Genomic DNA, 16,835 nt, shown 5'->3' on the forward strand with positions numbered 1-16,835 from the left:
GGCTTTCAGAGCTTTATAGCTCATTCAACTCTTCTGCTCTGGGGCAGTGGAAATTGTTACAATTATCATACTTCCTCAGATCTCTTCTGGATCATTCCAAATTTCGAAGACAACCAACGTCATTTGAGGACCTCTGTGTGGGGGGAAAGACTGATTTGTAAATCCCTCTCAGTTTCCTATACCATTTTACTCACTGCTACAGCTCTATGAACTGACATATCTGCTAAAATAGTAAAGAGACCTAAATACCACATTCTCAAAAGAATCGGAAACTCTTCTTTGCTCACAAAATTCTCCCTTTGCAGTAAATATCAAGAGACCACTTATAAAATCTTGACGAGATAGTATTGTACTCCGACAATCCTAGCGTCCATTGTTCCAGGCCATAACCCTCTTTGTTGGCATTGTGGCACCCAAAATGGCACACTTATCAGCATCTTCTGGGAATGTCTCAGGATTCTCCCTTTTTGGCAGCATATCTTTCAAACTGTGCATAAACTTACAGATTACTCTCTATTTGACAACCCAGCTGCTATACTTCTTAACTTGACACCTATATCAAGCAAGAGGTACCATAAATCCTTATTGAAGCACCTTCTGAATGGCGCTGGGGCATGCATTCCCAGTATGTGTAAACAAGAAGCAGCTCCCCTTATCTCTCATTGGTTTGCCAAAGTGAATGCTATACAGCAAATGGAACACCTCACGGCGATCCTAAGAGACAAGACAGAAAAGTGCAATGTGTGTTGGGTTCACTGGGACTTGTTTCACTTCTCGGATGACTACTTATCATACTCATAAATAGCTGAGTGGATACATAAAGAGAAACTAGACAACTCCCACTGTAAAGCCCCTTTCCCACTCCCCCCCCCTTTTTTTCTCTCCCCCTCTTCTTTCTCTCTCCTCTCTCTCTCCTTTTTTCTTTGACGTGGACAGTGTCCTCCTTTCTTTATAAAAAAATGTTAAAATATCTTCTCAGTATCCACGAACCATCAGGTAAGAATGTCTAGTGTGCAGTTATCATTACATTATGGTTGAGAGGTCAGTGGGTCCCCATGCCAGCTAAGAGATAGATGCTGGTGGGGGTCTTCCTCCTCTCACTTAGCCCATACAGAACAGGCTCCCTCTAGCACTGTCTATTATATGGCAATACTTTGTATGGCTAGTTATGCCTTGCTAACGGAAAATCAGTTGGTATATATTGCGATTAATAGGTCTCACCATTTTATCTTTTTTTTTTAATGTTTATTATGTACAACAGTTAACCTACCGGAGGACGATGATGCTATGTATTGTTAATGCTTCCATTTCATGCATACCTTTAAATAAAGAATTAAAAAAAAAAATATCCCAAACTTTGAACACCTCATTGAGCACTGTTCAATCCATCAACCGAAAATGGAAAGAGTATGACACAACTGCAAATCTACCAAGGCATGGCTGTCGACCTAAACTGACAGGCCGGGGAAGGAGAGCATTAATCAGAGAAGCAGGTGCTCTGGTCAGATGAGACAAAAATTTAACTTTTTGGCCTAAAAGCAAAACCCTTTGTGTGGTGGAAAACTAACATTGCACATTACCCTGTGGGGATGCTTTTCTTCAGCAGGGACAGGGGAGCTGGTCAGAGTTGATCGGAGGATGGATGAAGCAAAATATAGGGCAATCCTAGAGGAAAAACTGTTAAAGTCTGCAAAAGACTTGAGACTAGGGCAGGGGATCCCCTTCCAGTAGGACAACTACCCTAAACATACAGCCAGAGCTACAATGGAATGGTTTATATCAGAGCATCATCATATGTTAGAATGGCCCAGTCAAAGTCCAGACCTACAAATCCAATTGAGAACTTGAAAATTGCTGTTCACTGACGCTCTCCGTCCAATCTGACAGAGTTTGAGCTATTTTGCAAAGAAGAATGGGCAAAAAATGTCCCTCTTTACATAAGCAAAGCTTGTAGAAACATACCCAAAAAGACTTGCATTTGTAATTGCAGCGAAAGGTGGTTCTACAAAGTATTGACTCAGGGGGGTGAATACAAATGCACGCCACACTTTTCAGATATTAATTTGTAAAAAAAAATTGAAAACCATTTATCATTTTCTTTCCACTTCACAATTATGTGCAACTTTTGTTGGTCCTACACATAAAATGCCAATAAAACACATTTAGGTTTTTGTTTGTAACATGACAAAATGTGAACAATTTCAAGGGGTATTAATATTTTTTGAAGGCACCGTAGGTGGGGGCAGTGGCCATTTGTTTGTACTGTTTTAATACTGGTAAGGGGACGCACTGGACACCTTTGCTGCCATTGTGTTATATGCTGGGTGCCCAGTGCACCTCTGAAGGAGAGGTGGACTCCTTCCAGGCTCAGCTGCCCTCTGCCTATCCATTATAATATGTGTGCTTCTACTATGGATGCTCTCAAAAATGTATAGAGGTAGAACTGCGGATAATAATGGGGTGCCTTGTCGCGGCCTCCGCAGCTTAGGCATGTATTTGCAAATGTGCAAACTAAACCCCTGTTTTTAACGCAAACTGTTAGACAGGATAATTCAGTTGGTTGCAGGCTGGCTGAGAAGATGAGCTAGGAGTTTTCTTTGGTTTTGTCTGACATACGTTGCCCTTCCATGTGCTTCTTGCCACGAAAGTCAGTTATAAAATACATTATGCAAGAAATAAATAACCCAAATGTCTATACAGCCAGTATTGACACAGTTTGTTCAAAAATGCGGTACAGACTGGAAAGCAACCAATAGAAAGAACTTAAAGCGGAAATTCCCCACCCCCCAAAAAAAAAAATTAAAGTCAGCAGCTACACATACTGTAGCTGCTGACTTTTAATGTTAGGACACTTACCTGTCCTGGAGACCAGCGATGTCGGCACCGCAGCCGATGTTTCCATCAGCTGTTGGGTGCTTCCGCCGCCATTGCCGGTCAGGGAACCCGGCAGTACAGCCTTGCGGCTTCACGGGTCGATCCCTTCTGCGAATGCGCGAAGTGCACTGCGCATTCAGATTGGCTCGGCTGCGGGGGAAGGAGGAGGGGGCCAAACTTCCAAGGGATGTCGACGCTGCGCCGTCTCCCAGAAGTGGGGAAGGGTACCTGTCAAAAACAGGTAAATGTTCCCCCCTCCACCATGAAAGGTGCCAAATGTGGCAACGGAGGGGGGGGGAGGAAGCAAATGAGCGGAAGTTTCACTTTTGGGTGGAACTCCACTTTAATTAATGCCTATTAAAATTCCACACGTACTGTATGGTGGCTTTGCCACTTCCCCAGGAGTTGCCGTATTTTATCACTGCTTGTAAAATACTGTAGATAAGTAATGATAAAATACACGCGGAGCTTACCCAAAACCCCTGCAAACTTGAGTGACTCAAAAAGAATCCATAATAACCAGGCAGCTAGCATTTTCAGACAGAATAGTTAGAAAAAATAGCCTCCATGTTTATCTCAATGCAGGTTTCCTTTGACCAATAACTGAATTTAAGCATTCTCTTTGCTTTGCATGCTTTAGAGATGAGAATGCAAAAAACACTGTTTAAGTACCAAAGCATTAGCAATCTTTAGGATGTGCAAAAATGCGCAAACCCTGGCAAACAAATATCATTGTACTGAAATCAGTTTACAAATCCATAAAGATAGTCATTGTTCTACACGTTGCGCATTGTTCTGTGCCTCACTGAACAAGTCCTTTCATTTGGGAAGTATGTTTTGAAAGTATTGCAGACATTGAAGAACACGTTTCACTTTCTTGAACACGTCATGCAAAGTTGGATGAGTTCCACAGAGTCATACTGCATTTAGTCATGCCTGAAGTTATGTGGAACAGCTGAATGGTGTATGCTTACTGTTCAAGAAAACAAACATATTTACTGCAGTAACAGATATATGTATTATACAGGCAGAACACACACTGCTCATGGCAGTTATAGCTGTCACATCTCCTAGGGAATTTACACACAACCATTACTGCAGATAAACTGACACTCACAGATGGTGGTAGTAATGTGTGTGTTTTGGATAACCAAATAATATGCACCAATAAATCTATGAAAAGTTGAGCAAGGATGCAGAGAAAAAAATATGCAGAATATACATTTTTGAAATCTGCATCTAAAAGATTAAAGAACATCATCAAATCATCACATGACAAGTAGCAATATTAGGTAAAAAAAAAAAAAACAGTATTTTTTGCTAGAAAGTTATTTAGAACCCCAAAGCATTATGTATTTTTTTTTTAGCAGGGACCCTAGAGAATAATATGGCGGTCGTTGCAATATTTTATGTCACACTGTATTTGCACAGCAGACTTTCAAACGCAATTTTTGGGAGAAAATACACTTTAATGAATTAAAAAAAAAAAAAAAAAAAACAGTAAAGTTAGCCTAATTTGTTTGTATAATGTGAAAGATGATTTTACACCGAGTAAATAGATACCTAGCATGCCATGCTTTAAAATTGAGGATGCTCCTGGAATGGCGATAAATGACAGTATTTAAAAGTCTTCATAGGCAATATTTTAAAAATATTTACAGGTTACATGTTAGGAGTTACAGAGGAGGTCCTGCACTCGAATTATTGCTCTGGCTCTAACGATCGTGGCGATACCTCACATGTGTGGTTTGAACACAGTTTACATAGGAGGGTGCGACTTACATATGCATTTGCTTTTGCACGCAAGCACAGAGAGATGGGGCGCTTTAATTTTTTTTTTTTTTCTTTTTTTCACCATCCCTTATTTCTTTTTATCACTTTTATTCCTATTAAAAGGAATGTGAACATCACTCGTAATAGAAATGATGTTTTAGATTAAACAAATATTTCTTAGATCTATACTGGGGTTCCACCCTTGTCAAACATGGCAACCTAAGTCAGTGGCGTAGCGTGGGTTGTCAGCGCCCGGGGCAAGGTAAGTAATTTGCGCCCCCTACACAAATCTACACAGACCACTACACTGACCTAGCTGACCACTACAGAGACCTACCTTATTCCTGCACTAACCAACCTGATCACTACACAAACCTACCTGACAATTACACTGACCCCTACACTGACCTACCTGTTTCCTGCACTAACCTACCTGATCACTATACTGACACCTACAGAGACCTATCTGACCACTACAGAGACTTACCTGATTCCTACACTAACCTACCTGATTACTATACTGACACCTACACAGACCTACCTGACCACTACACAGACCTACCTGACCTATACACAGACCTACCTGATTCCTGCACTATCCAACTCTGATCACTACACTGACCTACCTTATTACTACACTGACCCCCTACACTGACATTCCTGATTCCTACACTGACCTACCTGACACCTTCACTGACCCCTACACTTACACCCCTACACTGACCCCCCCCCCCCCACACTGACCCCTTCACTGACACCTACACTGACCCCCCCTTCACTGACTTCCCCTCAATATCTGCCCCTCCTTCACTGACCCCCCTAGACTGATCCCCCTAGACTAAACCCCCCTACACTGACACATACCCCCCCTTCACTGACCCTTCTTCTCTGCCCCCTAGACTGACCCCTAGACTGACCTCTAGACTGACCCCCCCTCCTACACTGACCCCCCCTACACTACCCCCCCTACACTGACCCCCCATTCACTGAACCCTTACACTGACCCCCCTACATTGACCCCTTCACTGACCCCCCTTCACTGACACCTACACTGACCCCCCTCCCACATTGACACCTACACTGACACCTACACTGACCCCCCCTACATTGACCCCCCTTCACTGAACCCTTACACTGACCCCCCTACATTGACCCCTTCACTGACCCCCCTTCACTGACACCTACACTGACCCCCCCCCCACAATGACACCTACACTGACACCTAAACTGACCCCCCCTACATTTAATTTCAGTTTATATATGGCTAATATCAAAAAGCATGAAATGACCTACAGTATAGTTGCAAATTATATTTCTCATGATAATTTGTAAAATATATTTTAATTCAGTCATTTTTATCCTCACATTTTTTTACTCAGAGGTATATCTAACACAGCTATTATTGGGAATAATTCAACCCACTCAGCAATGCAGGAAGGCAAAAACATATGCCTATGTGCAATATATCCCACTCCCATTGGCCCAGCACAATAATGGTGAGCAGGGTTTTAGGGTTTTGAGGTTCTTCCTTCCAGGCTATATCTACAGTAGGATGAGGCAATAATGAAGCCTGGACACATTATGTCATTTTAAATATTGGTTTAACTCTTCTAGTATTAAAAGGTCAATCTAGCAAACATGAATAGTTTTGTACTTGATTAATGTTGTAGAGTTAAACCGCCTAGCAGCTTTCTATATATCTCAAGGACTCAGGCAATGAGTACATTGTGCTTGTGTTATCAGGTATGCACACTTGACACATGGCACAGTAACATAGTCAGGTTGAAAAAGAAAAACACAAGTACACTGAGTTCAACCGATAGATAAAACAATCCCGCTCTTCCTATTGAGTCCTGGAATTTATTTTTATAGAGAATTGTAACTACTGTACAACAAGAGGATCTTGTCACTCTAAATTGGAATACAGCAGGTGATTTGGTGCATCAAATTTGTTACATTTCAGTTTTGGAAGGACTAACCCTTTCTTTTTAAGTTATGGCATACTTCTTATGTAAAATTGGATTAAAAAAGAATTGTCATATCAAATGTTTTCAACAGGTATTAATCTTTTGATTCACCTAAAGATTTGGAAAAATGAAAGGTGGGATTTTAATTGATTGGTACATTTAATGCCTCTGTTCTTGCCTGTTTTTTTGTTTCTTTTTTTTAATTAATATAAAATGGAGGGGCAGAGTTACTGAAAACAGATGCATCTTGGGTTTCACCATAAAAGATGTAACAAATGTATTTATGTTACATAATAACTTCAGTTACCTGCGTTTTCGAATCTGGTCTAAGCCATGGCAGCTCTCCATTGCGCCTTGATTCTGCCAGTTTTGCATTTAGCTTGTGGGCGAGGACAATAGTCAGTGGCATACACTCTTCTGTTTCATCTGTTGCATAGCCGAACATCAAACCCTACAGAACAAAGTGAAAGACAAAATAGAGAATTCAAAGATTATTGTTAATGAAGGTGGTGTGGCGAATGCTCACTTGCATCTCCAAACAGCAGTGTTCTGAAATCTTTGCGTAGGCATGCTACAACAGAAATGAAAGTCTGCTTGCTAGCAGTTTTTTTTTTGTTCATCTCTCACAAGCCTGTTCTCAAGGTTTGGATCCTCCTATTCATCATTATTTTCTTTTTCACTAAAGGTCCAACGTAGCATCCATGGAAGTGGCGTTGGCTTGAAATATGTGTGGAAAGTTCTTATGGGATATCTTGGGAGGGTGATTGAGACTTTGGTGAGTCTCCTGGAGACCTGAAGGTGTTTGGCTTCAGCCCAAAGCATGCTGTGTTTGGTAGGGCTGTTCAGTCCCTTAAAATTAAAGGAAATAACTTTCAACAGTATGTTAGCCTTGTAAGGCAATGAGCAATATGACATGGGTCTCTCTTCGTATGGTCTCAGCACAAACAAGGTTAGGTAAATAAATAGCTAATGGCCACTTTATCAAAAACAGACAAAAGAAAAACAAAAAAGATCAAAAGAAAAAATTTGAACTGCACTGTTTCGTGGTAAAGGTCGAGGTGCAGAAATAGTGGGTAAAAAAGAACGATCCGCAAGAAATCTGTGCAGAAAAGTATCTGCTAATTCGGGGGTAGTAAAAAGGTATAGTAAGTATAAGAAAACAAATAGTGTGAGCACTAAACGGTCACTGGAGCCTTCAGTTGTAGGCTGATGAACTGAGGGTGTATTTGGCTGTCATCCCAATTCCTCTTCTGGCCAGTTAGTAGATTGAGAAGGAGGTGGTGACGTATCAGGTCCCTATTGGGGATCAATGTTTAGGATCCACCATTTTTTCAGGAGTGCAAGGCCTTCTTCCACTGTATTGACTAGAATTGTTTTGCCATCATAGTTGGTGAGTAGCTTGGCTGGGTAATTCCATCGGTAGGGCACTTGATGATTGTGAAGCGGTTTTGTGATGCATTCGATTTTTCCTTCTCCGTATGGTGTAGTGAGATAGATCAGTAAAGAGCGTTAAATCTATGAGACAATCAGGGATGAGGTAATGCTTCCTGATTAAGAACATTAATTTCTCTTATATACAGTGGGTACGGAAAGTATTCAGACCCCCTTAAATTTTTCACTCTTTGTTATATTGCAGCCATTTGCTAAAATCATTTAGATTCATTCTTATGGTCCTAAGTATTCAGACCCTTTGCTCAGTATTTAGTAGAAGCCCCCTTTTGATCTAATACAGCCAGGAGTCTTTTTGGGAAAGATGCAACAAGTCTTTCACACCTGGATTTGGGGATTCTCTGCCATTCCTCCTTGCAGATCCTCTCCAGTTCTGTCAGGTTGGATGGTAAACGTTGGTGGACAGCCATTTTTAGGTCTCTCCAGAGATGCTCAATTGGGTTTAAGTCAGGGCTCTGGCTGGGCCATTCAAGAACAGTCACGGAGTTGTTGTGAAGCCACTCCTTCGTTATTTTAGCTGTGTGCTTAGGGTCATTGTCTTGTTGGAAGGTAAACCTTTGGCCCAGTCTGAGGTCCAGAGCACTCTGGAGAAGGTTTTTGTCCAGGATATCCCTGTACTTGGCCGCATTCATCTTCCCCTCGATTGCAACCAGTCGTCCTGTCCCTGCAGCTGAAAAACACCCCCACAGCATGATGCTGCCACCACCATGCTTTACTGTTGGGACTGTATTGGACAGGTGATGAGCAGTGCCTGGTTTTCTCCACACATACCGCTTAGAATTAAGGCCAAAAAGTTCTATTTTGGTCTCATCAGACCAGAGAATCTTATTTCTCACCATCTTGGAGTCCTTCAGGTGTTTTTTTTAGCAAACTCGATGCGGGCTTTTATGTGTCTTACACTGAGGAGAGGCTTCCGTCTGGCCACTCTGCCATAAAGCCCCGACTGGTGGAGGGCTGCAGTGATGGTTGACTTTCTACAACTTTCTCCCATCTCCTGACTGCATCTCTGAAGCTCAGCCACAGTGATCTTTGGGTTCTTCTTTACCTCTCTCACCAAGGCTCTTCTCCCCCGATAGCTCAGTTTGGCTGGACGGCCAGCTCTAGGAAGGGTTCTGGTCGTCCCAAACGTCTTCCATTTGAGGATTATGGAGGCCAATGTGCTCTTAGGAACCTTAAGTGCAGCAGAAATCTTTTTGTAACCTTGGCCAGATCTGTGCCTTGCCACAATTCTGTCTCTGAGCTCTTCAGGCAGTTCCTTTGACCTCATGATTCTCATTTGTTCTGACATGCATTGTGATCTGGAAGGTCTTATATAGACAGGTGTGTGGCTTTCCTAATCAAGTCCAATCAGTATAATCAAACACAGCTGGACTCAAATGAAGGTGTAGAACCATCTCAAGGATGATCAGAAGAAATGGAAAGCACCTGAGTTGAATATATAAGTGTCACAGCAAAGGGTCTGAATACTTAGGACCATGTGATATTTCAGTTTTTCTTTTTTAATAAATCTGCAACAATGTCAACAATTCTGTGTTTTTCTGTCAGTATGGGGTGCTATGTGTACATTCATGAGGAAGAAGAATGAGCCTAAATGATTTTAGCAAATGGCTGCAATATAACAAAGAGTGAAAAATTTAAGGGGGTCTGAATACTTTCCATACCCACTGTATAGTACAAATGTATTCGAACTATAGTGTCCCTGGGAAGATGCTCAGAAATATGTTTAGGCTTAGGCAGATTCTGAATGTGGTCAAAGATTAACTCTTCTGGAGGGGAATCTGGTAGGGCCTCCCTAAGAATATTGGCAAAATATGCTTGGAGTTCCTATGATTTAACCGATTCTGGTAATCCGCGCACTTTAACGTTGTTTCTACACGAGCCGTCTTATAAATCTGCTAATTTAGACTGGATCCAGGAGATGCTGTCTTCATGCTCATTGTGCGCATCTACCAGGTCATTAAAGGTGGATGCAAACTTTCCTATCTTGTTTTCAATGTGTGACACCCTCTCTTTCATTTTCTGTACATCTGACTTTAATTACTGTGCTAAGGAGAGTATATCAGCATGTATTGTACTTCTTAAGGAGACTAACATGTCTTTAAGCGTGGTGACTGTCCATAACTGGCTGATTAGTGGTAGGGAAAGTCAGAATAGATGTATCTGTAGCTCCCTTGTGTCATCCAGTGAAAAATCAGGAACACATCTTTTGCCTGGATTTTGCAGGGCTGACAAAGCTGGAGGAAGACTAAAGGAAGGAGCTGCTATGCTGGGGAGGCTTAGTATTAGAGCCTCTACCCTGGTGCTGTGCTTTACTTGATTCCTTGGACTGCCCATGCTGTATGTCAGTGGAGCAGCCCCGCCATCTTGCCTGTCAGCACTGAGCGACGGGGAGAAAAAGTCCATCATGCAGTCTTTGTACTATTGTAATCTTCATTCGGAATACTATTTTCTCAATGAATGCAATGTGTTCTCTGATTGGATGAGGTGGAGATTGTGAGTATAACATTGCCAAAAAAAAAAAAAATCAAAATTTTTCATCCTTTTTGGCCAATTTGTATTCTGCTACATATTTTTGGTGAAAAAAATCGCAATAAGCGTATTTTGCTTGGTTTGCGCAAAATTTATTGCGTCTGCAAACTAGGGGAATATGTCATTTTTTTTATTTATTTATTTTTTACTAGTAATGGCAGCGACTGTCTTTCTCTCTCAGCGGGGAGCAATCGTCGGTGCCCGGCAGCAATCGTGGCCGAAAGTCCCGTGGATCGGCATCCCTACTGCCTAGTGGGGACGGGAGCTCACCCCCCAGCACCACTCGCGCGACCGACGTAGGGCTACGTTGTTTCCAGCCTGCCACAGTAAATCTGCGGCGGGCGGGCGGCAAGTAGTTAAAGAAGATTCATTTTTTGACTTCGAGGAAAGCAGGGCAAAGTACAAATAATGTAATGTAGTGTCAAAAAAAAGTACAAAGTATGCAAAGAATGACATAGTTAACCATATCTTATATAATTAGCTTAGGACTGATTGCAGAAATGAGTACACTATAGTACCTGATCACCAGCTCCAATATCTTCTTCTCTACGATCTAAATGTACACCTTGAGCAATATCCGGAGACTGTTGTTCCAGAGCTACAAGCACATTGCATGTCTTATAGTCAAAACCTACATGAATGAAACAAAATATCATTGCATGCTTTCATCATATATACAGTAAAAGAAAAACATAAAGAGTGTCTGTATTAATGAAGATTAAATATGTTTGCCTCAGGGAATATATTGCTTTCTAACCTTTTTCAGAGTCATCGTATCCAATGTATTTGATGGTGTCTCGAACTATTTTCTGGTAATCTACAACAGCCCGGGATGTGATTTCACCACAGAGCAATACCATTCCAGTTTTGCATACTGTCTCTGAAAGATAACGAGTCACATTTACTGAATTTAAGTTGCCTTATTATTCATGGTATATACAATATATTGCCAAAAGTATTGGGACCCCTGCCTTTACACGCACATGAACTTTCCTGGCATCCCAGTCTTAGTCCGTAGGGTTAAATATTGAGTTGGACCACCCTTTGCAACTATAAAAACTTCAACTCTTCTGGGAAGGCTGTCCACAAGGTTTAGGAGTGTGTCTATGGAAATGTTTGACCATTTTTCCATTTGGGAGGTCAGGCACTGATGTGGACTAGAAGGCCCGGCTCGCAGTCTCCGCTTTCATTGATCCTAAAGATGTTCTATGATGTTGAGCTCAGGACTCTGTGCAGGCTGGTCAAGTTCCTCCACCCCAAACTCAGTCATCCATGTCTTAATGAACCTTGCTTTGTGCACAGGTCTAAATCATTTGGTGGAGGGAGGATTATGGTGTGGGGTTGTTTTTAAGGGGTTGGGTTTGGCCCCTTAGTTCCAGTGAAGGGAACACATAAGGTGTCAGCATACCAAGATATTTTGGACAATTTGCTCCCAACATTGAGGGAACAGTTTGGGAATGACCCTTCCTGTCCCAACATGACTGCGCACCAGTGCACAAAGCAAGGTCCATAAAGACATGGCGGAGCAAGTTTGGGGAGGAGGAACTTGACTGGCCTGCACAGAGTCCTGACCTTAAACCCGATAAAACACCTTTGGGATACATTTGAGCGAAAACTGCAAGCCAGGCCTTCTCTCCAACAACATTGCCTGACCTCACAAATGTGCTTCTGGAAGAATGGTCAAACGTTCCCATAGACACACTACTAAACCTTGTGGTTCCCAGATAAGTTAAAACTGTTATAGCTGCAAAGGGTGGGCCAACTCAATATTGAACCCTACGGACTAAGACTGGGATTCCATTAAAGTTCATGTGTGTGTAAAGGCAGGCGTCCCAATGCTTTTAACAATACAGTGTACAGTATTTTACACAATACAATAACCGGCAGCCACAACAACAACATGCTGACAAATACAATCTTTAAAAATTCTTTAAAGCAACCCTGACCTTGGTAAAACATATTTAGGATAACAACTGCTGAAGTGGCACCCTGTGGTGGAGCTATGCTTGACTTTTACAGGAAAGGTTGAGATTGGCATTCCATGTCAGTTATTTTGGGATCTACAAATCATTTTGACATGTGCTAAAGGAAACCTCCTACTATGTATTTTTTAACTACTTCAATAATGGATGTTTTCACCCCCTTCCCACTTACCAGCTTTCAGCGCTATCACACTTTGAATGAGAAACTTAACATAAATAAATCACCGTGATCGGATGGCTTGCACCCGAGGGTTCTGAAAGAGCTCAGCCAGGTGATTGCCAGACCATTATTCTTGATCTTTAAGGATAGTTTACAGACGGGTATGGTGCCAGCTGATTGTAAAAAAGCCAACGTGGTACCAATATTTAAAAAGGGGCCGAGATGTATCCCGGGTAACTATAGGCCGGTCAGCCTAACATCTGTAGTCTGCAAGATTTTGGAGGGGATGTTAAGGGACCACATGCAAGACTTTAGTAATGAAAACTGTATTATTAGTAGTAATCAGCATGGATTCATGAAAAATTGTTCTTGCCAAACCAATCTATTAACCTTCTACGATGAAGTGAGCTGCCACCTAGATAAAGGTAAGCCGGTGGATGTGGTGTATCTGGACTTTGCAAAGGCCTTTGACACCGTTCCCCACAAACGCTTACTGTACAAACTAAGGAAGGTAGGTATGGACCATAAGGTGAGTACCTGGATAGAGAACTGGCTCCAGGGGAGAGTCCAGAGGGTGGTGATTAATGGGGAGTACTCGGATTGGGCGGGTGTGGAAAGTGGGGTCCCCCAGGGTTCTGTCCTGGGACCAATCCTGTTTAATTTATTCATAAATGATCTAGAGGAGGGGATATCTAGTACAATCTCAGTATTTGCGGATGATACTAAACTAAGCATGCCAATATCTTCTATGCAGGATGTGGAAACCTTACAAGCGGACCTGAACAAAATAACGGGGTGGGCAACTACATGGCAGATGAGGTTTAATATTGAAAAATGTAAAGTAATGCACTTGGGGGCCAGAAACCAGAAAGCAAGCTACTCACTAGGGGGGGAACCTCTGGGTAAGTCTAGGATGGAAAGGGACCTGGGGGTACTGGTAGACAACAGGCTTGGCAGTGGTATGCAATGCCAAGCCGCTGCAAGCAAAGCCAACAGAATACTGGGATGTATAAAAAAGGGGATTCACTCCAGAAATAAAGAGATTATTCTCCCGCTCTACAAGACTCTGGTCCGGCCACATCTGGAGTATGCTGTCCAGTTCTGGGAACGGGTCCTCAGGAAGGATGTGCTGGAATTGGAAAGAGTCCAGAGAAGGGCAACAAAAATAATTAGGGGAATGGAGGACATCAGCTATGAGGAAAGACTACAAGCACTGAACTTATTCTCTCTGGAGAAGAGACGATTGAGGGGGGATATAATATCAATGTACAAATACTGTACTGGCGACCCTAGCATAAGGAACAAACTATTCAGAGAGAGGAGATACAATAAGACACGTGGCCATTCACTAAAACTAGAGGAAAGGCGGTTTAACCTTAAAATGCGTAAGGGGTTCTTCACTGTAAGAGCGGTAAGGATGTGGAATTCTCTTCCACAAGCAGTCGTATCAGCTGGGAGCATTGATAGTTTCAAAAAACTATTAGATGGACACCTTGGAGACCACAACATACAGGGGTATACAATGTACGGTTAAAAGCAAACACACACACATCATAGGTTGAACTGGATGGACTGATGTCTTTTTTCAACCTCACTAACTATGTAACTATGTAATGACAAAGTCATGCAACACTGTACCCAAACAAAAAAAAAATTGTTTTTCTTACTTTCTGTTATAAAATTTTGCCAATAAGTAATTTTTCTGCATAAATTTAGACAAAATATATACTACTACATTTGTTTGGTAAAAATAACCTAAATCAGTGCCTATTATTTAGTCTGTGTGACAGCTATAGAGTCTAGAAGCTACCTATTAGAGTAAAAACACGCAAAAGCAAGGCTCTCCAACCCTCTTGTATTGAATTGTATTGTTGCTATATTGTCTCCCTTTATATTGTAAAGCACTGTGCAAACTGTTGGTGCTATATCATTTCTGTATAATAATATGAATATTAATAATGGTACTTATACGGTATATGAAAAATGATCAATCTCATTTCTTGAGGCCCTAAAATGCCAGGACAGTACAAATACCCCCAAATGACCCCCTTTTTTAATGTAGACACTCCAGGGTATTTAGTAAGAGGCATGGTGAATTTTTCAAAGTTGTCCTTTTTTAAAATGCTTTGGAAAACTAAGAAATTAAATAAAATGTCGAGTTTTTTTTTACAATTTTTTTTATAACATGCTGTTACTAGAGCAGTTCAGCATCATCATGTGACTGGTGTGGCGGTGATAAAGGAAAATGATTGGTGACAGTATGTTAAAAAAAAATTTAAAATTAAACATTTTTTTTCTTTTTTTTTTAATACATTTTTTTCCTTTTTGAATATGAATGACAGTGATTCATTGTGTACAACTGTCATGTGATGGCTGTAATTGGTCACAATGATCCCATGACATTGGGGGCCCTGTACACCAATCTGTCATCTGCTGTGTCCGGCGGACACAACAGATGACAGATCGACCCCAGCATGGCTGCCAGAGCACACAGGAGTTACGTGACCTAGAGAACGTCTGGCTGGTGAGTGTGTTGGGAAATTTTTTTCCCTTCCATGTGCACCTTGCTACAAAGGCTAAGTATAGGTTGGGGTGGGTGACACTTTTTTTGTACTGAACATTGCACAAGGTTGTATTCAGATCCTTTCAGTGGCTTAGAAAACAAATTACATTTCTTTTCTCTGTTGCTGATTGTAGCTCCTTCCCAGTCTGAAGCCCAATTTATAAATGTTCCTATGGAGGAATTAAAGCCACCTCCCCCTCCGAAGCTCTGCCATCTTGCAGGTCTTGTGTCGTAAATGACTGCACCGCAGAGGAGAGCTGTCATTCACATAAAACACAAGCCAACAACAATGCATACCAGCAAATACTCCAGTCTCTCTAAGACAGCTGAGGCCAGACCCACCTACCTGGGAAAAGAGACTGGAGTAAGTAGCAGATGTATGTTGTTCAGACCTGTGCAGTAGTTGTTGAGTAGCTGACCACACTGCTCAACAGGCACTGCATAGATTTGAACGGGAACAAGTGCTGTGTACACTGGGTACCCTGGGGGATTTCAAACTTCTGGCAACACTTCATTTTAGGTTATTAATTGACTTCTTACAATAATTTATCATTTATTTAAAAAAAATATATAACAGTGGGGGAGATTAACAGTACTAAAACAAAGGTACTTAGAGTCTGGTGCAGTTGTGCATGGTAGCCAATCAGTTTCTAACTTCAGCAATAACGCTTTGACAAAAAAAAAAAAACTGAAAGCTGATTGGTTCAAATGCTGAGCTGCACCAGATTTTGCACTCTCCAGTTTTAGTAAATCAACCCAGGTATATCAATTTTGCATCATTACCAATCAGCAAAAAACTTCCTATAGGAAACCACCAATGCTATGAACACTACTTACCACATGCAACCTTAGCATCGGGATCTTGCCGTAGATGAGCATCTAGAACAGCATCACTTATCTGATCACAGATCTTGTCTGTGGAAAGAAAATGTGATATGGAGTATACAAAAAGAGCAATTTGTCATTCAAAATGACCAGTTAACAATTAAGAAGCAATATTTTGTTTTTATGTGTTCCAATATTTGTGCAAGTTACCTTGTCAAGATTTATACTGAAGAACATCTAAATAAACAATTAAAGGGAAACTTCAGTCAAAAATGAAATTTTTCCTATTAATAGTATGTTTAATATCTTTATCTTTGATATTATTCATTTTCTGGCTAGCTGATTGTGTACCTTAAAAAGTCTTATCTAAACTAGACAATCAGCCTCTTCCTGTTCTTCACCGACAACGCTATCTCCCTTTATCTGAATGTTGCTAAGCTGTCTTTCACTTCCTGAAAAGGTTGTCATAGACAGGTATTTCTTAGACAGCCTAGATCTGCCCACCCCCACCCTCATCCCTCCTATCCTTCACAGAACATGATATCTTCCTGTCTTCATAGATTGAGGGAGAGAGAGAGAGGGGGGAGAGAGATGGAGAGGGGGAGAGAGAGATGGAGAGGGGGAGAGAGATGGAGAGGGGGAGAGAGAGATGGAGAGGGAAAGAGAGAGAGGGAGAGAGAGAGAGAGGGAAGGAAGGAAAGAGAGAGAGAAGG

General features: G+C 41.6%; 1 protein-coding gene across 1 annotated transcript in view; it reads right to left on the reverse strand.

Moving 5' to 3' along the window:
* The window catches only part of MAT1A (methionine adenosyltransferase 1A), a 77,642-nt gene that overhangs the window by 25,785 nt on the left and 35,022 nt on the right, over positions 1-16,835 (reverse strand). Inside the window, exons 2-5 of the mRNA XM_082269405.1 lie at positions 16,135-16,212; positions 11,350-11,472; positions 11,111-11,223; positions 6,922-7,065 (exon numbers count right to left, since the gene is read on the reverse strand). Of these exons, the coding sequence (XP_082125531.1) occupies positions 6,922-7,065; positions 11,111-11,223; positions 11,350-11,472; positions 16,135-16,212 (458 nt within the window). The remainder of the gene's footprint in view (positions 1-6,921; positions 7,066-11,110; positions 11,224-11,349; positions 11,473-16,134; positions 16,213-16,835) is intronic.

This window comes from Pelophylax lessonae (assembly GCF_965119305.1).
Source record: "Pelophylax lessonae genome assembly, chromosome: 9".
Taxonomy (NCBI): Eukaryota; Metazoa; Chordata; class Amphibia; order Anura; family Ranidae; genus Pelophylax; species Pelophylax lessonae.